The 26,780-nt window shown below is 37.8% G+C and overlaps 1 protein-coding gene across 4 annotated transcripts; it reads right to left on the bottom strand.

Moving 5' to 3' along the window:
- Window positions 1–1,028: 1,028 nt before the first annotated feature.
- Window positions 1,029–26,615, bottom strand: LOC149828124 (RNA polymerase II C-terminal domain phosphatase-like 2). Of its 4 annotated transcripts, none has more exons than XM_090017397.1 (19): window positions 26,118–26,615; window positions 25,563–26,033; window positions 25,024–25,237; window positions 23,763–23,920; window positions 23,609–23,679; window positions 23,379–23,484; window positions 23,185–23,268; window positions 23,000–23,039; window positions 22,559–22,917; window positions 22,391–22,454; window positions 14,121–14,254; window positions 13,960–14,013; window positions 13,514–13,610; window positions 13,057–13,283; window positions 12,865–12,939; window positions 12,583–12,648; window positions 8,195–8,268; window positions 1,508–1,810; window positions 1,029–1,416 (listed from the first exon to the last, which is right to left on the bottom strand). In XM_090017397.1, exons 1-18 carry the CDS (start codon window positions 26,379–26,381, stop codon window positions 1,705–1,707), a joined length of 2,664 nt encoding a protein of 887 aa, XP_089873523.1. In that variant the 5' UTR covers window positions 26,382–26,615; the 3' UTR covers window positions 1,029–1,416; window positions 1,508–1,704. The 4 variants fall into 4 exon arrangements, with proteins under 4 accessions (XP_089873523.1, XP_089873524.1, XP_089873525.1 ...); XM_090017398.1 differs by having other exon boundaries at window positions 14,121–14,197; window positions 26,118–26,520; XM_090017399.1 differs by lacking the exons at window positions 1,029–1,416; window positions 1,508–1,810; window positions 8,195–8,268 and adding an exon at window positions 10,001–10,137.
- Between the last annotated feature and the right edge of the window lie 165 nt (window positions 26,616–26,780).

Here is a 26,780-nt window from a genome sequence, read left to right as displayed (position 1 = left end):
ACATCTAGATCAAGCAATCACATGCGAATGCTGAGTCGATGATTTTGCCCATAAATTATCTGTATCTACGTTCGATGTCCATTTATCTGACTAAAATTCATACATATCCAGCCCTTGTCTGACTGCACCTTCGTGTTTAAACCTTTTCCCGAAATATGGAATTGCACAAAACCCCTTGCATAATGAATACAGAGCAAAGGAACCACTTTTGTTCAAAAATTTTTTTTTTTTTGAAAGGCAAGCTGGGGTTAGTCCGACTCCTACCAGTTATACGATGATACCCAATTGGGATTCAAACTTGCAACTTCCCAACACAAGGTGACAACGTGCACTAGCTGCTCCTACCAGACAAGCGTAGCCCCCTTGGTGGCCAAGGGAACCAAAGTTGCATCTATGACAAAGCACCCCATCCAGGGTCTTGACAAAGACATCAGCTTAGCGGTTTTCACCCTTAGTAGAGAATTATGCAAATAGACGTAATATGTTACAGGGTCATAAACATTGCTGTCCTATATAGGGCTGGTAAATGAGCCAAAGCGAGTGTTCAAGCTCACCTTGTTCTTGTGCCAAGCAGAGCTGAGCACGAGCTCATGGCAAGCTAGAGTCAAACAAGCCAAGCTTGACCTGGCTCATTAAAAAACAATTTTCAAAATTAAAAATAATAAAATTTGGACTCAGCCTACTGAGTGAAGCTCAACCCATATCCTTTATAAAATAGATTCACTGTTTAAAAAACGTAAATAATAGGATTTAAACTTAGCAAGCCAAACACTTCAACCATCTGCACTCTCACAAATTATACGTAAAATATATTTATTACTAGTTAACAAGGCTATACGAGCTAAGCCAAGCCAATGATGACTGGTGAATTGCATTAGTCTTGCCGAGCCTATTTCACGAGTTCAAATGAGCCCTTTACAAGCCAAGCCCAAGTGGCTTGTCTCATTTCCCAGCCCTAATCCTATATAGATGTGCTATGCATCGGTGCTAAGAAAAACTTTCATCGCCGCACTGCTCATAATTGGATCTTCAGAACAGTAAGCATTGTTAGACAGGCTCGATTTCCATTTTTTCCCTTTTCTGAGGCGACAGAAATTTATCAATCCCTGATATAGTAGTACAGAGGAACCAAAAAATTGTTGGTGGCAGCGAATAACCACCAAGGAGAAAGAATAGAGACGTTAAGAACGGCAATTGCAGTCCAATGTGAAGAAAGACCCAAGACAAGCCCAAAACAGTGAAAATTTGCAATGATATCACAATCAAATATTACACCAGATGCCTCCTGCTTAGATCTTATTCGTATGATTGCTCGGAAATGGGAGTGCGTACACCAGCAAGCTTATACTTCCCCAAGCGTAAAGGCTTTAACTATGGTACGGTCGCTCACTTGCCTTGATCAAAATCCATTGCTGCCTGTGGAGTAAAAATAAGTTGGAAAACCGCAGCAAGGGAACAGCAAAAAGGATATGATAAAAACAGGAGAAGAAAAGAAAAGAAAACAGACCTGGCACGAATATGAATTACTCCTATTCCTGCTCAGAAACATCTGGGGCAAAAGACACAAATACAGGTGCCACCAAACTTCTCAGTGGCTACCAACAATGCTATCGTATAGCTGTACAATTGGATGTGGCCCTCCGATCATCTCGCCAAAAAATGAGCCAAAAAATGAGTTGTACGGAATCCTGCTAATGCCGATCATCAAGACACCGGTCTCCCATTATAAAATCGTGTGGATGGTGTGTTCCCTGGTACACCTTGTGAACTTTCCTCCTTTGATCGCTTAGTGGAAACAGAAAGAGGCACCCTAAGAAGATGAGCAGAAGTTTAGGGCCACATGCAAAAAAGGAGGCAAAATGTTTTAATGCAACCATAGTCTTTGCCACTTCTTTGAGAGAATCGATGCAAGTCTCTACCAGTCAGTATTGGACCACCTCCATCTGAAGAGGCCAATACCTTACAGATCAGATTTGTGGATGGATCTGGGTCCAATTAGGGATCCCAACAATGCTGTTGGGTCAGTTTCCAGCGTTACAGAGCAGGACATCACTGATGAGATGACCCTCACCGAAGCCCTGGGCGTCATCAAGCTGGGTTTGGGAGCCAAGACGAGAAAGAAAATCTTAAATGAAATGAAGCAGAGAGAATTTTAACTCTGCAAAGCCAAGGACCTACGGTGGTTTAGGGTCCTATTTGAAGGGTTTTTTCAACACATTTGCAGATGAGGATCCCAATGTGGAATTTGAGGGGCTTGGGCAGCAAGGTGAAACAGGACTTCCTTGATAATTACATCAAGCAAGAAAAACTTGACATCGTCGCAATTACCGAAACAAAACTACCATCCATTAACCTAGACATCAAGAAGGACATTTGGCCTAGCAGCGAACTTCTTTACAGTCCTTCAAGCTTGGCTTGGGTTGTTGGAGGGGGTACTTCTTCACAAAGGTAACTACTGACAATTTGCAAAATTTCTGCATGACTGGGATCTTGTGGAAGTACATATGGTGGAGGGGGGAAATACACTTGGTCAAATAAGCGAGAACTTCATATTTTACGCAAGCTGGACCAATTCTTGGTGTCAACAGGGATTCTTTCAAGTTTGAAAATTGGTGGCTAAGAAATGATGAAATTTTAGAAAAGATCAAGGCATGGTGGGCAGCAGAGCAGGAATCAAATATGCGGCAGTAAGGGTCACACGGAAACTAGATTTAACCAGAAGGAATCTTATACAGTGGACAAAGGGCCAGGGGCAGGCTAAATTCCATAGAATAAAAGGGTGAGAAGAGGAGCTGACACAGGTGCAAGAGAAAATGGCCATTGAATTGGATGTGGGTAGGGCGGCCCAACTTAAAGCACAACAAAGCTATCTAATAAATAACAGTGGAATGGAGATTAAGGGAGGAGGAAAGATGGAAACAGAGGGCCAAAGTCCATTGGCTAACGCATGGGGATACCAACACTAAATATTTTCATGTGTATGCCTCTTCAAGGAGAAGAATGAATAACCTTGAGGCATTGAATATTGATGGTCATTTATACCAGGGTGACGGCATCATAGATAAGGCAACCCTGTTCTTCCATTCGCTATTCTCACATGAGAACTTTGAGGATCTGGACATGGACATGTTGGCCTTTCCTCGGATTGAGAAAACGATATCCATGGAGTTGGAAGGAACTTTTTCATTGGACGAAATTAAGACAGTGGTTTGGGAACTGCCGTTAGGCAAATCACTGGGGCCAGATGGATTTACGATTGACTTCTTTCAATCGATTTGGGATTCATGTAAGGGGGACCTGCTTAAGGTTTTTGGGGAGTTTCATTGCAATGGGTGATGGCCACGAAGATGGGGTCAATCCTAACTTATTCTTATACCCAAGGATCCGGGAAGTAGTGACATCTCAATGTTTAGACCCATCTCATTGTTAAATATCACCTTCAAGTTAATAACCAAGGCTCTATGTAACAGGTTCAAGAAGGTACTTCCATCGTTAGTTTCAGCCTTTCAATGTGCTTTCTTACCAGGAAGGAGACTACATGACTGTGTCCTAATTGCGCATGAAGCCCTACATCAAATTCATGTTTCGAAGAAAAATCCTTCCTGTTAAAAATTGATTTGAGAAAGGCTTTAGATACTTTGCATTGTCCATATCTTTTCAAGTGTCTTGAAAGATCAGATTTTGGAACAAGGTGACATGTTGGCCTTTTGAGAAAATGATATCATTGGAGTTGGAAGGAACTTTTTCATTGGACGAAATTAAGACAGTGGTTTGGGAACTGCCGTCAGGCAAATCACTGGGGCCAGACGGATTTACGATTGAGTTCTTTCAATCCATTTGGGATTCACGTAAGGGGGACCTGCTTCAGGTTTTGGGGGAGTTTCATTGCAATGGGCAATTGCCACGAAGATGGGATCAATCCTCACTTATTCTTATAACCAAGGATCAGGGAAGGAGTGACATCTCGAAGTTTAGACCCATCTCATTGTTAAATATCACCTTCAAGTTCATAACCAAGGCTCTATGTAACAGGTTCAAGAAGGTACTTCCATCGTTAGTTTCGGTCTTTCAATGTGCTTTCTTACCAGGAAGGAGACTACACTAGAGACAATTCTCTCATCAACTTCAATGTCAGTGAATATAAATGGCAAAAAAGGACAATTTTTTTAGCCCACAGGCAAGGTGACCCTCTCTCATCTCTCATCTTTATTTTGGCTATGCAGGTATTCACGAGCCTCTTAGATGTAGCGAGGGAACAAGGTTTTTTTAAGGGGATTAAGCAAACTGGTATCCCAAATTTTTCTCACTTGATTTTTGCAGATGACATCATTATCTTTGGAGAGGCTTCAGAAGAGAACTTTCGCTTTCTTTGGCTTATCTTGAGATGCTTCTAAGAAATAGCAGGTCTACAAATGAACGGGAAAAAAAGGTAATTATTTTCAATGATGAATCTGGGAGTTTAGGGGACTGGGCCACCTGTATTTTTTAATGTGGTAGGGGTCGTATGCCTATCAAATATTTGGGCATCCCATTACGCTGGGGAGTGTCGAGAGATCATAACTGGTCTGAGGTTGAGGATAGGGTGAACTGTCAGCTTGATCTGTGGTCCGCCAAACACTTTTCATTTACTGGTAGAGTCACCCTGATAAAGCACGTGTTAGCAACGGTTGCGCAACATATTATGAATATGTTCATGACGCCAAGGAAAGCAACAAAAAGATTGCTAAAATTGTTTAAGAAATTTCTTTATGGAAGGAAGGAAAGTAATACTCGTAGTTTGATAAATTGGCATTCAATGGTACTCCCAAGGAAATTGGGGGACTGGGTATTCCAGATTTACAACGGGTTAACCAGGCCTTATAAAATAGTGGTGGGTGATCTGTACGGAGGTCAGCATGGCAGCAGATTACCTAAGAGAATACAGTCTTAGAGGATGGCCATGGCAATGGGTACAAGATTCACGTTGGAAAAATGGATCCGGTTTTTGGAAGGGCCTAATTTCAGTCCTCCCAACAAGTAATGATGGGATCCCATGTATCCAAACACACCAAACTCTGTTCAGCTTTTAACAATTTAAATGCAACTCTGATATCATTCCGCACTTTTTTCATGTTTCACGAAAACTCTGAATTTGATCGGTGGCTAAGTCTTGGATAGGAAATGAAGGTTGGAACATAACATTTAGAAGGCAACCTTCGGCCACAGCAATGGAAGAGAGTGAGTTGCTGGTTTTGTTTCTCTCGTGGGTTAGCTTTAGGGATCATGAGGACCGGTTATCATGGAACTTTTCAAAGTATGGGCATTCACCGTTAAATCATGCTATAGATCCCTACGCCCAGATGTTGTGTCCCATCTCATTAAGGGTGTGCTTTGGAGTGAGGGACTTCCCCCACAGGGTTCCACTTTCGCATGGCTGGTTTTGCAAGGCAAGGTCAAGTCACATTTATTCTTGAAATCGAGAAGGCTTTCATTTGGCAAGTAGAAAGGATGCGTGCAGAAAATGAGGAAACAACAGAGCATCTATTCCATGACTGTTCGTTTATCAGAGAACTCAGAAGGATCACATGGTGGGACTTTGGTTTGTTGGATGTTAACATTCACTCCTTCAGGAAGATGCTTATTGCACAGGAATTTCAGGTTAAAGGCTCGAAATGGGCCTTTATAAGAAGGTGTTGGCTCATGATTGCTTGGAGAACAACATGGTTGGAGAGGAACAAAAGAACCTTTGAGGATTGGCATACACAGAGAGCGACTCTTCTGGGTATGATTCAATGGGAACTTCACCAAAGATGTAAGCTAAAATGGCTTGGGGCTGATCTCAATTGGATCAGTTCCCAGCAGATTGGATGAAGCACCAATTGTAGCTTGTGCGTTCTACTTGTTTTCTTTATATTGGCTTTAAGGCGACATCTCGTCCCCTATTTGAAACTGTAAGGTAAAATCTTTTGCCAATTCATTGAAATATGTGTTCTTTCAAACAAAATGTTTTAATGCAAAGTACAAAAACATGGTAACAAACAGAAAAATGCTGGAGAAATAGAAAGCGAGCAGTACACCCTCTTTCCCTCTCTCTCGTACACAATTATAGACAATCTTGTTGTAGGTGTCTGCATATGCTCATGTAACCAACCATATTACAAGTTCATATTGGATGAAAAGGTGGATGTGGAGCCTACCAATACACAGGGTCAACCTAATGTACCATACGTGTCCATTCCTTCCTATTTAAAGCTAAAACATAAGCACGATATAGTCTTTCAAGTCGCTCATTATTTAAATCTTTATTGGTGTATCCCTCTTATTTCCTCCCTCTAAATCTAATTTTATATCTAAATTTACTGAGATTTTCCTGATAATCTGGTACAAAATTATTTTAAAATTACTGTGAGGTCTTCCTCAACAATAACTTCCAGAGAACCATATTTGTGACACTGATTATCATCAACCTTTCTTACTGGAGAACCTTTGCATCCCTTCCCCACTAATCATCAAGATCGATCAATCTATTTTTTTCAATGGTGGATCAAGGTTCTGAGGCAAGACCAACACCTCAAAAAAATTAATGCTGGCCCTTTCCAGGAAAGGAATGTGCATACAATCAAGATGCCCTAGCACCAAAACATGCATCCAGTCAGCTCAAGATTACAGATTATTTCATTTTGTTTCCACTTGATTAATCACAGACCCAAATTCAAGAGACAAATACAGAAACGACAAGGATGAAGCCAGTGGGTGCACAGGTATCTCAGTTAACCTTTTACTTCGATTATCCCAAAGAGAGATAATACCCTATTTTGAGTATTTCAAAGGGAAAAACAACTAACGACAAATTTATCTACATTTGGTAATGTTAAGGCTAAAACTCAGTATGCAAAACCATGGACCTGTGACGTTTTCAGGGTGAAATGTACAGTCAAACCATGGATTATACACAGCTGACAGCTGGTTTACAAGAGCATGATCGGGAACCAATGAGAAGTTCTTTAACTAAGAGTGAACTTCACTGGAGGTTTAGTCTATCTAGCAGACAAAGCTTCCAGGACTCAATGAAGTCTTTTCTAGAATTCTTTGTAATCATTGCCAATACAATATTGATAGTTTGATGACAGTTGAGATTAACTAGCACCAGATATGACATTACTTTTACAAAATGACAAAAAGTAATCATTGCCAATTCATTTTGTTATTGAGAGCTGGTAGTATCAAGGAAAGAAAGTGAACAGTATGAACAAAAGTAAGAACAGTAATGCACGAGCAACTTATCATTCCTAACAAGTGGACATTGTCATATTGTGGAGCTAGTGATCAGGTGTCAAAAATGGATTCAGAATCTTGAAATATACAGCATTTGTACTTGAAAGGATGAAGGATGGATCGGGAATATAGGAAAATCCACCATCTTAGGGAAAAAAGTACATAAAAGATCTCACATTAACATCTGTTTAACAGTGACTCGATAATTACTCATGGGAGAGCTCATGGAGGGAATTTTATGAGTGAATAAATCGCACAAAATGGTATAAGATCACAAGACACTGCCTAAACATTAAAAGCAGTTGCTTCTATAACACTAAACTATCCATTCTAGGCAACAGGCTCATAGAGTTAGAGAAGAAACAGTCACCAAACAATATCCAACAGAAAAGCTTCCCAAGGCCATCAACTTGAGGCCGATGAATGGACAGAGACATGGGCCTGCAATCACCTTATGTGCATGGGACCAGATGAGATTCAAAAATAAAAAAAGTGATGAAGTCTTGAACCCATAAGCTTTAAAACTACATGCTCTGCAGTTAGGAATGTGCCTACTCAGATTTTCTGAAAGGCCACATGTCTACAAAAACTAATAGGAGTGTGTGTATAAAGCATTCAACCAATAACCAAGATGCATGAGATAGATCACACAGGAAGGATTTGAGCGATGACTAGTGTAATATAATGTGTTGTAAATGGAAGAAATCCTACAATAGCTAATAAAAAAAAAAGTAATCCTAAATAGATTTTACATATCTAAACCAACTATTTAAGCACTAGCAAACAAACATGCAACTATATAAACAATCAATAAATTCACAATAAGTGGATTATTTCCAACCACAAATCAGTATGATCCATATCATATCTAATAGCCTCTACGATTGGTAAAAGCAAGTTCTCAAAATAACAAAAAGAAAAGATTGATGTTAATTATCACCTTGGTGAGTTTGATCGCTTTTGGACTTGCTGACTACTTGAAGATCTCAAGCTACTAATTGCCTCTTCAGCAGCCTGCATAAATGCCACTTCAGATGTAAACAGATGCATTTGGAACAAAATTTATAATCATATCACTAACTGGTTTCTTTACAATAGAAAAACCTAAGCAGAACTATGACCATTTTAAGGACAATTAAAATGAACAAATTCAAGTCATAAGCTGCATCAGGTGCGTCAAGATTGGTAGTGTTGAGTTTCAACTAGGGGTTTTGACTAGAAATTACAGGTATGCTCCTCCAGGAAAAAACAAAACCGCCATCAAAAAGATGCTCATGTCACGGAATGAATGTGCAACATTAAAGTTCCCATATAATGTCACAGGGACATAATCTTCAGCGATGTGTCTAGGGTGAGAAGATACCACACCCGACGCGGCCTTTTTACTATAAATTGTTCTTCATGACTTGGCATGCCTTTATAATGATCTTGGGTCTTGACTTCAAAATATAAACCTGCAACTAGAAATTTAGAGTCTAACAAAGTCATATGAGTATATATGTTTTCTGTTGTATGTATGTACATAAGCATGTATGCATGCATGTCCCTTTTGTCCTAATTTTCACACTATCCAGACTTTCCATACAGCATCCTTCTGACATGACCTATAACATAGACCACTGTAGATTCCTATTTATTGAACCTGTGCCAATCATAGTAGCCCCAACATCTACGTATAAAGTAAATATAACACTAGATCCAAAAGGAGATGTGAATCATGAATAAAAATAGTCTTCATCTTCATCTTCATCTTCATCTTCATCTTCATCTTCATCTTCATCTTCATCTTCATCTTCATCTTCATCTCCATCTCCATCTTCATCTTCATCTTCATCTTCATCTTCATCTTCATCTTCATCTTCATCTTCATCTTCATCTTCATCTTCATCTTCATCGTCAAGAATATGCCAACCACATGGGATCAGCTTTACAATTCATGTTTTTCCACTACTTCCTATCTAGAGCTACAACTTCGGTCATTTACAAGCTTCCATATCACCTCTCATTGTCTCCTTCCAAGTCTTAAATGGTTTTCCGCTTTTCTTAATTCCTTCCACTTTCATTGTGTCAACCTTCTTTATGTTGGTGTCACATGTCAAAACAACTCAATCAACATTTTCTTTTTTTTTCCTCCTCTTATTAGCAGTACTCTTAAATGTTTTTTGATATATTTATTTTAATCTCATCTTTTCTCATGACTCTACATATCCATCTTAACATATATGCATTTCCACACATGAACTCTTTGTTGCTCTCACTTTCTGGTTGAGCCAACACAGCACCACACCAAGTGTCAACCTTATAGCACCAAAGTTTTCAAGAGATAAATGTATGCATATCATTTGAACTCCAAAAACAAGTGCAAGTAAAATTTTAAAGACAAGAATCTCACCAAAAAAAACTTAAGTAGATTGAAACGCATACTTGCAAATTGCTGTGTCATTTTAGAGGAAAATATTAATATCAAAAGCAAAATACCAGGGCAATAAATAATGGCAACCTAAGCAGTTTTGAACATCATGAAATGAAAGCATAAACATATTTTGTGTATGTGTTTGAGAGAGAGAGAGAGATGTAAAGCTTCAACACTGTTGTCTTACATCTCCCAAGGCAATATTAGAAATACAAACATAAAAAAGTCATACCGATGCAATCCCATACTTAGCAAAGGATATGAGGGGCGTATTGGAGACAGCCCAAATCTTCTGCTTTTTCCGTTTTTTCTCCCACCTTCTGCTTCAAGATGTGGCTGCTCTTAGGACCTAAACCCATGCTACCATGTTGACAGCCCGAAACACTACAATCACGTTGAGCAATGGCCCTCATGAAAAATACAACTATGTCCTATAGAATGCTCCATAGAACCCTAAGATTGTTAAAATCCTGAAGAGTAAGTAGCAAATTAAAGCATTAAGATATTGACCAAAGAATTCCATAAAAACTCCTTTAAGTCAATAGCAAGGTTAATTGGGATTGGGATATGATAATGTGACTAAGATGATCAACAGCAAACATATGTCAAAAATGAGGCAAGATCATTTCCATCTAGTTGATAAAAGCAAGACTGTAGTACCTAGAGAAGGGAAAGACTGTAAGGATCATATTCCTTGAAGGCTTGCCGTGATGCAAATATGATGAAAATTTGGAGAGAACAATAGGCTAGGGAACCTTCCATAAGGGGCTATATTTCTAATATCTGTCTAGATCAGGAGACAAATGATGATCATTATATCAAATATTATATCGTTTTGACCCATTATCTCACATTATGGTTTTCGATTTTCTGGTAGTGTTTGTGTATTATATTACACATTAATGTGTTGACTTCGGATACCTTCACATTAAAGAACCAAAGCTAAATCTCTGGCAGCACTTTGGCATTATCATATGATTTTCATACCAATAAAACTAGCCAATATTTCTTGATTATCAATTATCATGATTCTCAATACTCCAATGTGTTGGTTTTACCACAATGTATTGTATTAAGCACAACTACGTCAATGGCCAGAGATACAAGCAAGTCATTAATGACTTGCTAATTCTCCACAGGGGAAAAACTCAGTTCTGCCATTGTACTAGACCATGCATTGGTTGTCTATCGTTTGCAAGAAGATAGCCAGAGAGAAAAGAAGAATAAAAAGGAGGACAAAGGAATTAGAGGAAAGAAGTGTGGGAAGGAAGAAGAATATAAGAAGAGTTTAGGAAACAAATAAGAAAGTTTTACATTTATAAGCAAAAAGAATCAAGATAATAATACAATAGTCATCACATATACAAATAGCCATAACCAACTAACTTCTTGATCTAAAAAATATTCATAGAGCCTACAAAGACAAAGATTGTATTTAGTTTTCCTACTATGGAAACTATCATTCATATGAGTACATAATATGACTAATATTTCGGACTACACGTTCTAAATGAATTACCTAAAAGGCCTTTAAGCTTATACAAATGAAAATGGCTTTTGTGTATTAATTATACAAGACCACTTTTATCTATGAAATTTAAAATAGGCAAATAAATTGCATCTCTATAGGAATCAGATTTTCTCAAGTTTGGAAGAACATCCCCCATTTATTCGATGGGGTGATTGAAGCATATGGAAATCACAATTCTCATGTTTTTGGATTTGGCCTCTCGTAACTTGGGAAGCAGGCTTTAGAGGTAGCTTCAAAAAGCAAGTGTCTAAGGATATAATAGGAGCTGGTAAACATGGTTCGCAAAAAGAATGAGCTGTGCAATCCAGCCACATACGTGTTCCACTTAATATATAGATTACTAAAGATGCATTTAATGGTTTTGTTAGCTCCCCAATATCCCCATGGGTCTATATAGGGTTGTCAATTTGGTCACGTTTGTGTTGGGTACTCGCCCAGCCTGAATATGGATTTTTGGGTATGTGCAGAAAAAACCAACCCAAATAATATTTGGGTTGACCCAAACCCAATCCGAGTAACATGTGGGTTGGGTTTGAGCTAAGAATTTACTGGATAACCGATCCGACGCAGCTGACCCAAGTGTCTACTTATGTATTTTTTATTTTTATAAAAAATATATTCCAAACACCCTAAAATTATATCACTAAGGTTTGGGACTCCAATTCCCTGGCCCAACAACCGAAATTCAAGCCTGAACCTGACTGCTTGTTATTTGGATGGGTTTGGGTGGACCTTGATGGCAGCCCTACCTTTATGTACAGAGCCCTGCAGATGGTGGGCTATTGCACAACTAATTTGAAGAGGTGATGGTCCTTGTTTATGACCCCTCATATTTGGGCTTTGATCAAGGGAACTTGTGCTTGGTTGGACTACAATCAATTAGGTTGCAGTATGACTGAAAGCAAATAGTGTCAAAAGTATGGTTTGGTTGATGTGCTACATAGAACATACCATTACATACGGTATTCTCAACACATATGGCCAAAACAATAGGTGCATATAGCTCTTATCAGAGATTAGCAACAAACATCACATTCTTACTCTTGACATCTGATTCTGCTTTTGCATGCAATAATTTATATATGCCGCTTGCTATGCATTTTTGTTCAAAAGGTTGTTACCCACGAAATTTCAGAATTACAAGTCAAAAGGAAGCTTGTTCTTCGCAAAGTTCATTATTTATGTTGCAAATTTTAGCTACATCTACTTGCAGTGCACAGCTCTATCCCCGGCCAAACTATTTAAAATTCAGACATATCTTAGCAAATCCTCAAGGTTGCAGAAATTATTCTAAATGTAAAATGCACATACAGTCAATGCAGCAAAACACAAGGGAAGATGCACACAGTCAATGCAGCAAAATATAAGTAAAGAAATGAATAACCTTCAGCTGAGCACGTTCTCTGTTTGAATCTCTTCCTGTCCCAAGAATCCGACCTGCCACCTCAACCTGTAAGATGGGAATAGATGAGAGAAAAAGAAAGATGACATTCAGATCATTCCACAAAATCTTCTCTAAGTAGCTAGAAGTTCATTTCAAGACGAAAAAGAATCATAATGGTATCAAATCACGTAGCTGTTGTATATTAAGACTTGGAAGGAAGCTAGATTTATGAAGCATAAAAAAGGTCAGAAAAGCTTAATGCTGACATTAGATATATCTTACCTGAGCATAAAATTCTCCTTTATTCAGTATGATGGAAGGGGGAGGCATATCATTAATAACAGGTTCCATCATGCACTGCAAGAAAAAATCTCTTGCAACTGATGAATACATGAATAAAAATTAGATCTTTTAAACTACATTTGAAAAGCGAATGAAAATCATAGCATTAGTAAATAACTCTGAGTTTCTTACTAATTCTTTAAGAGTAGATATGACATTGGATATTCTTTTAGATTCGTCTACTGCTTCCAACTGGTCCACTGTACTTGTATTGGATAAAGGTTCTTCTCCAGCCACTTTCTCTGCTCTAGAAGATCCATGTATGTCCAATAAAGATCCACCTTCATTTAGAATGAAAAGCTTATTTGATTCGCCATCAACTGCTCCATTATCATTAGAAATATGTGCAACATATTTTTCTGCACTGACAATAAAAATGGAAATTATGACTGCATACAACACCAAACAGCACCTAGATATCATTTCAATTTTTTGTTATGTCAGAAAAGCAACCAATTAGAATACAACAGAAGTCCAAAACAAAGTGGGTAACATGGTGCCATCACATTCAATTGAACTCATAGTTCAAAAGGAAGAACTTTCTTCCAAGGAAGCCATAGAATTGGTAAGGCAAAAAATCATATCTTACTTGCCAAATTTTGAAGGGCATTTTCAGCAGCTTGGTGTTCAGCTTCTTGCTTTGTTCCACCTGTTCCTTCACCAATCTTTTCTCCAGTAAACAAAACCTGAATGAGTGAACTTGAGTAAGGAAATAATAAAAGAAACTAATAGTGTTGGACAGTAGGTTTAAACATATGTACCACAATCATTCAAATGCATAAACACAACTAGACCTACATGGATGCATTCAGAAAGGCTCCACATTCTGGAAGAGCAGTAATTGAGGAAGAAGACAATATAGAGACTAAATGGACAAAAGAGACCAGAAATTTGTTAATTTCAGAATGTGTTTCCTAAGAATTATTAAAAAATTTATAAAAAGGATTAATTCTAAATTTTGAAAGCAGGAAGCAGTGAATAATTGAAATTGGAAACACAATGAATGCATGTAGTTGGATAATCCTATACACTGACCTCAACAGAAAACTGGAGCTCCTTATTAGTAATAGAGGCTGATTTGAACTCAATCTGAAACAAAGCAAAATCGTATTGTGAAAGGAAGAAAAGAACCACATATTTGACGGCCAATGAAGCAGCACACAAGCATTAAAATGGTCATGCTTTCAAATAAATACCTGCAAGCCACACCTTAGTCCAATTTCTCTTAAAACTCCAACCGACACAGAAGGTGATTGTTCCGAGACTAGTCCAGCTGCCACACGAGGCTCGTTGTTATTGGTGTTTGTTTGTGGTGAAGGCAGCTTATCGTCTTTCAATAAGAGAAAAACTCATTTAAATAAATAATCTACAAAAAATCTAGAGCACCAGTGCAAAAACTAATCAAATAAACATCGTGCACATGAACACATGCAGGCACACTTAATACAATCAACAATCGGAGAAAAAAAAATAGAACAAGAAATGCCTCCAAGGCCACAAGGAAGAGGCAGCAATTGACAACACAAGGAACAAAGGCAGAGACTTGACAAAACTAGAGATTAAACCTCCTTATTAAAATATAAAGTAGATATCATGGAAATGCTACAAGGAATACACAGCTGAAACAGCCCGAGCATACACAGCATCACATATAACAGAACAAGCAAAATTTAGCAAGAAAATATAACTGAGATCTGCATCACATCCCAACATTGCCCTTAAGCCAAACTCGGGTTCACGCCCTAAGGTCATATGTTCTACATTAGAAACCAGATTTACAATCTCCAATAGGACTACCAACTGGATTTCTACATCTTGCATTTTGAGCCAAAATAATCCCAAAGCCAAGTGCAAATCGGAGTCAACTATGCACAAAACCAGAAATTGGAAACCAAACTGAAGTTTAAAGAAAGCAAGGGTTGTTCAAAAATATATATATATAACACCTCCCCATTGAGCCTTCCATACACAAAAATCAGAATCTGTAAAAAAAATATAGCATTCCAATTTTTTGGATCTTTTCAAATGTTAAGAGTATTTAAAACAATTCTCAGACTTTCTGGTGTGCTGAAGAAAAACACTTTGCAGACTCGAAAAACATCATACTTGGATCGAATATGATAGATTTGTTGGCAGTATCTTTTATTTTTGGAGGAAAATCCGAGAAATTTATTAATGCAAAAGTAAATCAAGCAATGAGAAGTGGCACAGCAAAGAAGTGCGGTAAATGAACCAAATACAGCTGGTTTGGGTCGATGTTAAGAGTCAGCCAAATTTGTGTGGCACAAATCCAGGAGATATCTTCTCCCTTCCACAGACTCTGCAAAGTATAGTGGAAGCTTGGATACAACAGTAGATAGCAAGAGAGTAAGACTTTTTGTCCTCAAACATTCTACTATTTCTCGTGAACCACCACGCTAGCGACCTCCACCATCTCCATGTGCATAAATACATTATCCAGTTTAAGGAACTTTCAGACTTCATGGAAACCGTTAAAATGTAAAATATATATATATAATAATGATATTCATATTATTATTATATATAAATATATATGTAATTTTATCTTTTATTTTTTTGTATTTTTCTACTTTTTCTTTGTAGTTTTTTAGTGTCTAGTTTTAATAGACCTAGACAACTCTATTTAGTTAAGTTCCACTTGAAACTTAACTCGTAAGGTAACCGTTGGACTAGTCCAACAGTTACATTTCTAACCGTTGGATTATAAGGAGAGCTCTCCTTTTCTCACTTGTATATAAAGGGGTGCATCCCCTCTTGTAAATGTAACTTAATGCTTCTTAAGCATTTTATCATTTTTCAATAAAGATTATTTTTCATTTCTTTTTTTATTATACCCTTTTTTAGGGGTTATGTTCAAGTGTCTCTCTAGACACTCTCTCTTGAAGATCTAAGTACTTTTGTGGAATATCCTCACTTCATTTCATGGTATCAAAGCAAGGTTAATCCTATATCGTGAAGATTTTTTGCCTCGTTTTTCGTGTTAAGATTGCAAAGGTGTTTCATCACCTTGGTTGAGGCTCCTAAAGTTCCTTTTTGAAGAAAGGAAGATTCGTTGCAACAAAATATTGAGTTTGCTTTCTCTTACTCTCCATTTTCTTCTCTTTGTCTTATTTTTTGTCTTTCTCTCTCTTTATCACCCTTGTATGAGATGAATGATCATGATAAAATTACCATCATACCCATGAAACTAAATGACACAAATTATGTAATGTGGGCTTCGATAATGAAGCACCACATATGGGGAAAGGGGATTTGGAGAATAGTAGATGGTTTCGATTCGAAACCTAAACTAGTCCTCACCAAAATGAAAGGTGATAAAGAGGTTCTCCTAACAGAAGGAGAGAAAAGCAAAGCTTTGGCCAACTATGAAAAGAGTTGGAAAGAATGGCGGATAGGGCATGCAAAAATCATGTCATGGCTAATCAATAGCGTTGACATCAAAAAATGCTCTAGGCTTGCTAAGTTTGAGCATGCCGATAAAGCTTGAGAATACCTCAAAAATATGTATTCCCTCAAAGATATTGCACATGTGTGCAATCTTCAAGAAAAAGTTAGGACTATGATCCAAAGTGACAAAACCATACGAGAGTATTACAATGAATTGTTCGAACTTTGGGGAGAATTGGTCCTTTTGGAGCCAAAATGGCATTGTCTCGAGGACATTGAGCTCCGTCAAAGGCAACCTGATATGGAGCATTTTTACCAATTTGTAAACGGTCTAAGACCGGAATTCGAGTCAACTAAATTGGCGCTTTTCCCTCTATTGTTGATACTATATAAGAACTGACTATGGAGGAAAACAGAATCAAGAAGAATACTCCAAAATCCGAAGGTGATTCAGTTCTAGCAGTATCTAGACCGAGTAATCATGTACGTTCGTACAGACCACCTCACTTTAACCGACAAAGAGATGACTATGACAAGAAAAGGGTTATTTGCCATCATTGTCATGAACCAAGACACAACAGGCCTCAGTGTCCCAAACTTAAAGAACTCAGAGAAAAAAGAGTTGTGATTGCTGGATCGGAACCCAAAGATCAATATGCACCGGTTTCTATGGCCCAGCTAATGAAAATTCTTCAACCACTCATCAAAGGAGTTTCTTCTTCATCTGAAGTTTCGACTGAGGCAGTTGCTTCATCTTTTTCTGATCCAGATAACTTTCCTTGGCTTTTTTACTCTGGTGCTTCATTCCATATGACTCCAAATGATGAAAGTTTATCTGAATGTGTTAAAAATAAAACAAGTGTGTCAAAAGTACTTACAACTGATAGAACTTCTCTAGAAATAGAAAGAATAGAAAATTTTGAAAAAATCCATAAAATTGAGAAATTTTTTATCTCAGAAATTAGATATATTCCCAAATTAAATTTAAATCTCTTATCCGTTTCTCAAATATCTGACCATGGTTGTAATATTTCATTTTCTTCTCATGGTTGCTAGGTACAGGATCGTCAGTCAGGAAAGATGATTGGGGAAGGTAATAGAGAAGGAGGACTTTATTACATAGATTTTTTGGAAATGCCGAAGAATGTTTTTTGTTATAATATTCAGAAAATCGAGTTGAAGTTGTGGCACAAAAGACTTGGTCATCCACATATAGCCAAAATCCAACATTTTCCAAATCTAGGAAAATTTTGTAATTCTGAAAAATTTACTTGTAAAGATTGTATTCTTGGCAAAATGAAAAGATTATCATTTCAAAACAGAACTTTTGTTTCTTCAAGACCACTTGAATTAGTACACTCGGATGTTTGGGATCCTGCACCAATAATTTCTAAAGGTGGATTGGCCTATTATGTTATCTTTGTCGATGATTTTTTCAGACATACTTGGAATTATTTTCTTAAACATAAGTCTGAAGTATTTTCATACTTTCAGACATTTCATAATATGGTTAAAAATAAGTTTAAAAATGATATTTTCATTTTTCGCACAGATTCAGGAGGAGAAATTCTGTCCACAAATTTTAAAAATTACCTTAACTTACATGGCATCACACATCAAAGATCTTGCTCACACACACCTCAACAAAATAGGCTGGCAGAACGTAAACATCGTCATATTATGGAAACCACTAGGACTTTATTAATAGCAAATCAAGTCCCAAAAGATTTTTGGGCAGAAGCTGCCTTAACTACCACCTATCTGATTAATCGAATGTCATTCTCTTCTTTACAAAATATAACTCCAAACGAAAAACTTGTGAACCTTTCTCCAGATTACTCTACACTGGGAGTATTTGGATGCAAGTGTTTTATATTTACGGACAAAAATGATAAACTTTTTCCTCGTGTGATTCTCTGTGACTTTTTAGGATATGCAGAAAATCAAAAAGGTTATAGGTGTTTTGACTTCAAGAATGATAGATTATATCTATCAAGAAATGTCTCATTTTTAGAAAAAGAGAGCTTCTTTGATTTTAAAAAACCAAAGGAAGTTAGTAGTACTCCTTTTTGTTAGATCTGACATCAAAATCTGATGAATATGATCTTGACTATAACTTTGATAATGATCAAGGTATTATTGATCTTGATCATAATGTTGACAATGAAGAAGTCCATAGAGACACTAGTATACAATATTCCAGACGAAGAGAGTCTAATCTTCCATGTGCACTTAAAAGATATTCTGACATTCCAACCAGAAGGTCATCCCGAGTCTCGAGGCTTTCGAGAAAATTTATGTCATACGAATCCTTCTCACCTACATATAGGGCAGTCATTGCATTAATTCACTCATATGAGGAACCATCTTCGTACTTTCACGCCAGAAATGATGGCAAATGGATAGAAGCCATGAAAGTTGAGTTAGATGCACTTGAAAAAGCTTCTACATGGATTATTCAAGACCTTCCTCTAAACAAAAAAACTATAAGATGTCGATGAGTGATGGCACTCTTGAAAGATATAAAGCCCGATTAGTGGCCAAAGGTTATATGCCCAAGAATATGGCATTGATTATGAAAAAACCTTTGTCCATGTTTCTCGTATGACAATAGTCAGAACCTTAATTGCCTTAGCTTTCACCAAGAAATAGTTCATATTTCATATGGATGTCAAAAATACATTTCTAAATAAAAACCTAGTTGAAGAAGGGTACATGGAAGCCCTTCCAGGTCTTAGTATTCATAAGGATAAAACTCTTCGCTTAGAAAAAGTTCTTTATGACCTTAAACAAGCACCAAAAGCTTGGTATGATAGGCTTAGTAGTGTTATGCTTGATATTGGTTTTTAATTCTGTTTGACTGACACTGCTTTATTTATTAAGAATTCTGATGCAAGAATTATTGTGCTTCTTTTATATGTGGATGATATGATCATCACCGGAAACGATAAACAGGGAGTTGAAAACATCAAAACACTTCTTAAGTCTCACTTTGAAATAACTGATTTAGGTTTATTGAGATACTTTTTAGGCATTGAAGTCGCCTATCCTCCTAGGAAATATTTATTATCTCAGATTAAATTTGCTTTTGACATTGTTTTCAGGTCTGAAATTACAGATGATAAGAAAGTAGACACTCAAGAAGTTGTCAATGTTAAAATGAAGATTGATGATGGAGAACTTCTTGAAGACCTTACCACTTACAGACAGCTTGTCGAGGGACTTTGCTATCTATCCATTATCAGACCAGACATAGCACATGTTCACACAGCAAGCCAGTTTCAACATGCTCCCACCTCTGTTCACATGGGAGCAGTCATGCGTATTATCAGATACATCCAATACTCTCTTTCACAAGGACTTTTCTTATCTTCCTCTTTCTCCTTTGATTTAATTGCATATATTGATGCTGATTGGTGAGGTGATCCTAATAACAAACACTCAACCACTAGTTTTTGTGTCTTCTTAGGTGAATCTTTAATCTCGTAGAGGTGCAAAAAGCAGAAGGTCTCTCTCTCATCTACCGAGGCTGAATACAGGGCCATGACAACCACGACCATGAAAGTAGTTTGGTTCTGACGTCTGCTTGCCGACATGAGGGCTGAAACAACAAAAGCTTCACGAATGTGTTGTGACAACAAGAGTGTGATCTACATTGCAAGCAACAGAACATTCCACGAACGCACCAAACACGTTGAAATGGATTATCACTACGTCAGAGAGGAATATCTACATGAGACAATTGATCTGCCATATGTTACTTCAGAATATCAGTTAGCAGAGTTCTTTACAAAGCCTCTCATTGCTCCCAGATTTCATTTCCTCTTAGACAAACTTTCGCTCATTGTACCGTAAGTTTGAGGGGGAGTGTTAAAATGTAAATATATATATAATGATATTTATATTATTATTATTATATATATGTAATTTTATCTTTTATTTTTTCTGTATTTTTCTATTTTTTCTTTTTAGTTTTTTAATGTCTAGTTCTAATAGAACTAGACAACTCTTTCTAGTTAAGTTCCACTCGGAACTTAACTAGTAAGGTAACCGTTGGACTAGTCCAACGGTTACATTTCTAACCGTTGGACTAGTCCAATGGTTACAAGGAGAGCTCCTTAAGAGCTCTCCTTTTCTCACTTGTATATAAAGGGGTGCATCCCCTCTTGTAATTGTAACTTAATGCTTCTTAAGCATTTTATCATTTTTCAATAAAGATTATTTTCTAATTCTTTTTTTATTATACCCTTTTTTAAGGGTTATGTTCAAGTGTCTCTCTAGACACTCTCTCTTGCGGATCTAAGTACTTTTGTGGAAGATCCTCACTTCATTTCAGAAACTACTAAAGGTTTGAAAATATACAAGGATGGTCCTAAACTTCTGGTAATTAGGAACAAAGGAACACCACTGAAATTTTAGAATAGATATAATGGGAAAATAGACAATAAACGTAAGGCTGTTTTAGTCCTATTGAAGATAAATTTCATAACATGTCAAAAAGGAAAAAGAAATTTGGAAGTTTAGTGTGTTCCACTTCCACATTTCAGTGTGAAAAGGGAAATTTTAGAATCATAAGACAGCAGCCTTTTCCCATTGTTGAAATTTGAGGTCTGTCCAAAGCCTCAACAAGAGAAACAGTCTGATTTTATAAATGTAAAATTTTAACCTTCATAAAATCTGATTTCAGACATAAGTGGATGCACTTTTTATGGGCATGCAGCATTACATAGAAGGTTAATACATATAAAGTTATCCTTTCATTTCACCACTTGTTCCTTTTCTTCTTTCTTCTTGAAAACTTGACAGTTCAATCATGATCGTAAACCATGATCTGCACTTGTTCCTCCTCTTTTTCCTGCCTGCCTTAAAGAAATTATTACAAAGTCATCTAGATCCACAGCAAGGGTCAGAAGCATGCACTTTGACAGCATAACCTATAGGCTATGTAATACAGACACTTCTAAAAGTGCAATGCACCCATGTCGCACCCGCACCCACACAAATGTGACACTTGGACATGGCTTCTGCAGTGTTGGGTGCAGTCAACCGCATCGGGATCCATTTCTGTCTGAAACTAGACTCAGTTAACCCAACCAAGTCCAGTTTTATCCATATTATATACATAAATATCTATACTTACACACACACACACACACACACACACACACACACACACACACATATATATATATATATATATATATATATATATACAGGGATAGCATTTGCTACACTCATGGGTAAGGAACACCCTAGTTGGAACTCATAGGGGGAGGTTATTTTGACCAAATCTAGCCTCATGGATGTGTTCAACATATTCAAAATAGTAGGAATCAACCTTGGATCATAGTTTTTTCAACATGAAAATATGTTTTTTTTTTTGAGGTTTGAAAATTGGTACACTGTAGGCCATTGATTTTTCAACGCTCATAAAATCTGACATATACATTAGAAAAACATGACCTAAAGGCCGATCTCTACTAAAATTAATATGTAGATCGCATCTGGAGGGTCAGATGTGCAAAAAAACTGAAAAGAATAAAAATATTACATTTTTTTCACTAAGGGGTTCCTTACCCATGAGGGTAGTAAACATATATATATATGCACCCAAGTTTATTGAAACTGCTGTGTCACACCCTTCGCACACACACTTATGTGACATAGCTTAGAGGACATGCAGACGAACTGGACCCGACTTGATTGATAAATCACAAAAGCACCACAAGAAAAGTTATACAAATCATACAAAATAATGACTAAACCAGACAGCTATCTGGCAGCATCAAGGAATGCTATTTATTACCAGCAAGCCATCTGATCTATCTGGGGCATAGATGACCATAGACACACTCCATGTTACTTCTCTAAATTTAAATTTTCTGAAGTTAGAACCTGTATTTGAATGATTATCAACAAAATTGAACAGGATTTGTCCTTGCAAACCCTAAATTGAGAACAATGTAGCAACCAAAGACTGTGTGTGGTAAAACAGAGAAGTGACTGGAAAAGTGAACCAAGTGAAATTCATCAGGAGCTATGCAGATAAAGCAAGTACCTAAGGCGGAAGAATAGATTGACTGTACATGATTTTGGTGTGGCCAATCATCTCCAAGAAGTCCCTGCAGATGAGTCAGATTTAATTGGCAGGACTTTAGTGTATAACATATTGATAGCTAGCAATAAATATGATAAGCAGCCTAAAACAAACTCATGAGCTGCAGACCTCTCCTAGTTTTGCTTGAGATATTTGAGGTCTTTCAGATGAAATGGAAGTCTCAATGCCATGAGAAAAGGAAGCATGCTGCTTGCCAGATTCCAAGGCATTGGATTCTAGGGCTAATGCTGACACCTGCCCCTGTAGCTGTCCTGAGTTCTTGTCATCCTCTATGACCAGCCAGCCCCCATGGGCTTGTCCATCTGGTTCCAGTAGTTCTGCAGTAGGCACTGATGTGGTAGAAGAATCAACTGGCTTCTGAGAGCGAGCATCATGCCCATGTTGAAGAATAAGGAGTCGTCTTCTTGTATCGGGATCCAGAACAAACCCTCGCTCATCTCTTCCAAATGTGCCAGGAAATGTTGGCCCTGAAGGAGGGTACAAAGAGGAAAAACAAAGAATATAAAATGAGAAGAGATTATGCAAGTACTTAACAATAACACTTCTTACTCTGTCCTGATATCGTAGCTTCAGAGCTCAATTTATGATCCTGAAACCAATAGAGAATGCCAACAATCAAAAGACAGAATCCTTATTAAGACCCAAGTACAGCTGAACAAATCGTTTTTATTCCAATAATTTGTCCAGATAAAAATGTGATAAAAAAAAAAAGAGCATCCTTGATTATGACCTACCAATCTACTAATTCTCCTTTCAACTTCAGCGTCATTCATGCCTTCAGACACAGGCAAATTGCCAATAGTTACCATACTAGAGTCCTGAGTTCTCATTCAAAACCAACATGGTAGAAATTATTTAAATCTGGAGAAAACCAAAAGGAAACCAAATGTCCCTTGAAAAACAAAAATAAAAAATTGCCTATGGTTACCTCCGTCATCAAATAGTTGCTCACATCAGGTGCAGATGGCAGGTCTGACACCGAATCTTCATAATATATCTCACAAACCCTTCTTAAAAGATTTTCATCAAATTCCCTGTGATAAATAGACGAAGAAAAAAGAAAAGGAGAATGATGAAGTAGAAAAATGTGTCCAAATAAGCAAATAAAACAATCAGCATATAATAACAGTATAGAATATATATTGCTGGTGGACTTACTTGAAGAAGCCCCCTCTTACATTACAAGCTACATTTCTTGCAACACATAAAACTGGAACAGCATTGGCTGTCTGTAGAGCAGAATACAAATTCATCAGTAATGGAAAATGACATTACACTTTATATTGAGAATTCAAATAAATCATGTCTATACCTCTGCCTGAGGAGCATAATATGGAGCAAACGCAGGAACAACATGAACTCGAGGTTGATCCTTATCATCCCAAACCTTCAACCGATCATCAATTACCATTGCCATCTTTGGATGGAAAATGCCATCCTGGAAGACATTAACCAATGACTTCCTTGCACCTAGTATGTGTAAACAACCCCAAAAGAAAACACATTGTCATAGAAAAAAAAAAACAAGTAACATACTTGTCCGGAACATAAAGATGTTTCGAAGTCTTCATTTTCATAATAACCATACAAGGTGATGATGGATGAATAACTAATGACAACAATGAAAGAATCCACAGATTTGGACTAATAGTCAAACAGAACTTAATATCTAAAGAACAGAAAATGCCTGAAGAACAACTCAAGTAAAACATGGAAAGATTATCCAAGCAACTTTGTTCTCTGGTATAAAGCATCACATAGCACCAACTTAGATTCAGTAACACAGAAATAATGGATATTTCAGACTCTAAATATTGCCACAAGAAGGTGGGGGTCGACAAACTTTGAAGTACTAGGGTATAACAAAAAAAAACTAAAAAAAAATACTAAGAAAAAGAAACTTTCACCTAGACATCCATTCACAACCAATAAATATAAAACAGCCAGGGATATAAATCTCATGGACTGGATCTTCTGGAATTGGCAAAAAACCTGACTCATTTACTTTAGTACTTCTTTGTTGTTCACCTTACTTTGTGGGTTTTGGGGCTTGGACAATGTTCAAAGATTTCTACTCTAGCGAGTTGTTTATTCATGAAATAATTGAAGGAATGTTATGGATTTGCGACAACTTAAATTGCCATGAATATAAGCTCATGGAGAGAGAGAGAGAGAGGAGAGTTGTGAACCATAAGGAAATAAAAGGAAGACGAATATGAAGAACATGAGAGTGGAACATAAGCCAAGGTAGAGAATTGATAGGACAATTTTTCAACTCAGAAGGAAAGTAGTTAATGGAGTTATGATCTTCGTGATCTGGATTTTGGAGGTTGGAAGATCACCTGATCCTTTGACCGCCACGAGTTTGATACTAAGTTTACTTCATTTTTACCAGCCCAGTCCAGAGTCCAGAAAGGCAAATACCATGAAAATCCCATCACCTGTACTATGCATCCTACCATTAGCTCGTCAGGGGTTCTGTAACATTCAGTTTGCAACACCAAGTTTGTTCCAACCATGTGACCATGACAAAACTATAGAATAGATTGACATCAAACATTTTAACTGCTAACCTGATTTTACACACACGACACGATCCAATAGCTGCTTTGAACTTATCAAATGTGCTTCCGGGTCAAGAAGCCTCCACATCTCAAGAGCATAGTCTCTTTCGGACATGGTGCACACATACACCTCGAAACGTTTGCGTCCTTTCTGAGCAGTCAGATAACTCCTAAGTTCATCCCACGCAGGACGTAATCGAACAAGCACACTAGTATCACGAACCTGAAACCAATGAAAATCCGTATAATGGCAGGACAGAAAGTAACATTAATAGAAGAAACTCAATTCAGTAACTGTAAGGGACTGATTGGCCACACTTATCCATAAAACTAGGATATCTCAGTTTTTCTCAAGGGGCTGTTGTTTAGATGCGCCAACTTATCCATAAATTAATGTAGTGTAAGTTGAAAATGTGCATTGTAGAGTAAAATGCAATTTCCCTACTAAAGCTACTTTTCCTGGAGAAAAGGGAGCAATCGAATACTCATTCTAACCACCTTAAGCGTGAAAACAAAGAAGAAGAAAAACTATGGAAGAGTAGCGTCACCTCGGGATTGATGCGAGTGAGGATGATGTTTCGCTCTGGCAATCTTATAATCGGACGAAAGACGCGGTCGTGCTTGTCTGAAAGTGGAGGAACCTCCTCAGGATGAACCTTGATCAACTTCCCGTTGTCAATTGCATGATCACTCTCGGTATACTGTTTCAGGATCGCCCTATCCTCGATATACCTTTTGATCTCCGCGGACATTCCGGCAACACGCTGAGGCTCGTTCTCGCAACTGAGCTTCCGCTGCAGAACGTCGATCCTGTCCTCGAACGACTTCATTGTGTTGGCGACGATCAACGTCTCGTCGAGGTCGAAGACGATACCCAAGCATCTGAGGTTGAGCAGCCCCAAACAAGAGTTGTAGAGGCCCTTAGTCACGGTAAAAGCCCAGAAGCACAAGAACATCTCCCTCCTACTCGGCATTGCCACCAAATGCACCTCTTCGTCCCCGAGCATGACCACGGCAGTCTGGAAACGAAAACAAAGAAAAACATGATTAGCAGTCAGAAAGAAACGAGAATTCACTGGATTCTACTCCGAGAAAGCGACTACCTTGCGCTCATGGAAGCAAGCGGCGTGGAGACGGAATAAATCAACGGGAGGAGATTTGGATTCGAGTTTGAAGGAGAGACCAGAGGCGGAGATGGTCTGGAGGATGGCCAGAGGGTGGCATCTCTCGCCGGGAGGAGAGAGACCAGTGACGTGAATCTCTGCGAGGGAAGAGGGTTGGAGAATAGGGTTTTGAGGGAAGACGTCGGCCTCGCCTAAACGAGCATCGCCGTGGTAGACGATCGATTTGAGCCCTCGATGGAGCATTTAAACGAGCGGATTCGACGGAGATGGGATTGTTCGAGGGAGGAATCGATCAGAGGGAAGCGATATGAGGAATCGGTGGAGGGGAAGAGACAGAAACCGCTCGGCGAAGAAGAACAGGGAATTAGGGTTTTTTTTTTAAAGAAAATTAAAGATGCACTCTTCTTTGCTTCTCTCTCTCTCTCTCTCTCTCTACCCGCCCATTTTGTGCGGACTTCGACTGTGCGTTTCCGTTTCAGGTGAGAAGTTTCGACGCAGCCCTTCGCAAATGTAAAATTAAGGATCGGTTTGGGCATATGCAGCACGGTTTATGACTTTATATATATGCTTAGATATCTATTTTTCAGTGAATCTATATATTTTTATCTGAGACTATCTTTCAAAAATATATTAATAAATAAT

The sequence above is a fragment of the Nuphar pumila genome, chromosome 9, assembly GCF_984573655.1.
Source record: "Nuphar pumila chromosome 9, dmNupPumi1.hap1.1, whole genome shotgun sequence".
Lineage (NCBI taxonomy): Eukaryota > Viridiplantae > Streptophyta > Magnoliopsida > Nymphaeales > Nymphaeaceae > Nuphar > Nuphar pumila.
Note: the sequence above shows the minus strand (reverse complement) of the source record. Positions and strands in the feature narration are given on the sequence as shown.

What these genes read in the sequence shown, in the direction of transcription:
- LOC149828124 (XM_090017397.1), bottom strand. Translation starts at nt 26,381, where the DNA reads ATGCTCCATCGAGGGCTCAAATCGATCGTCTACCACGGCGATGCTCGT. An exon ending in ATTATGCTCCTCAGGCAGAG is followed by an intron (nt 23,680 to 23,762) that starts GTATAGACATGA and finishes TCTGCTCTACAG; the next exon opens with ACAGCCAATGCTGTTCCAGT. An exon ending in GCAACTATTTGATGACGGAG is followed by an intron (nt 23,269 to 23,378) that starts GTAACCATAGGC and finishes ATGAGAACTCAG; the next exon opens with GACTCTAGTATGGTAACTAT.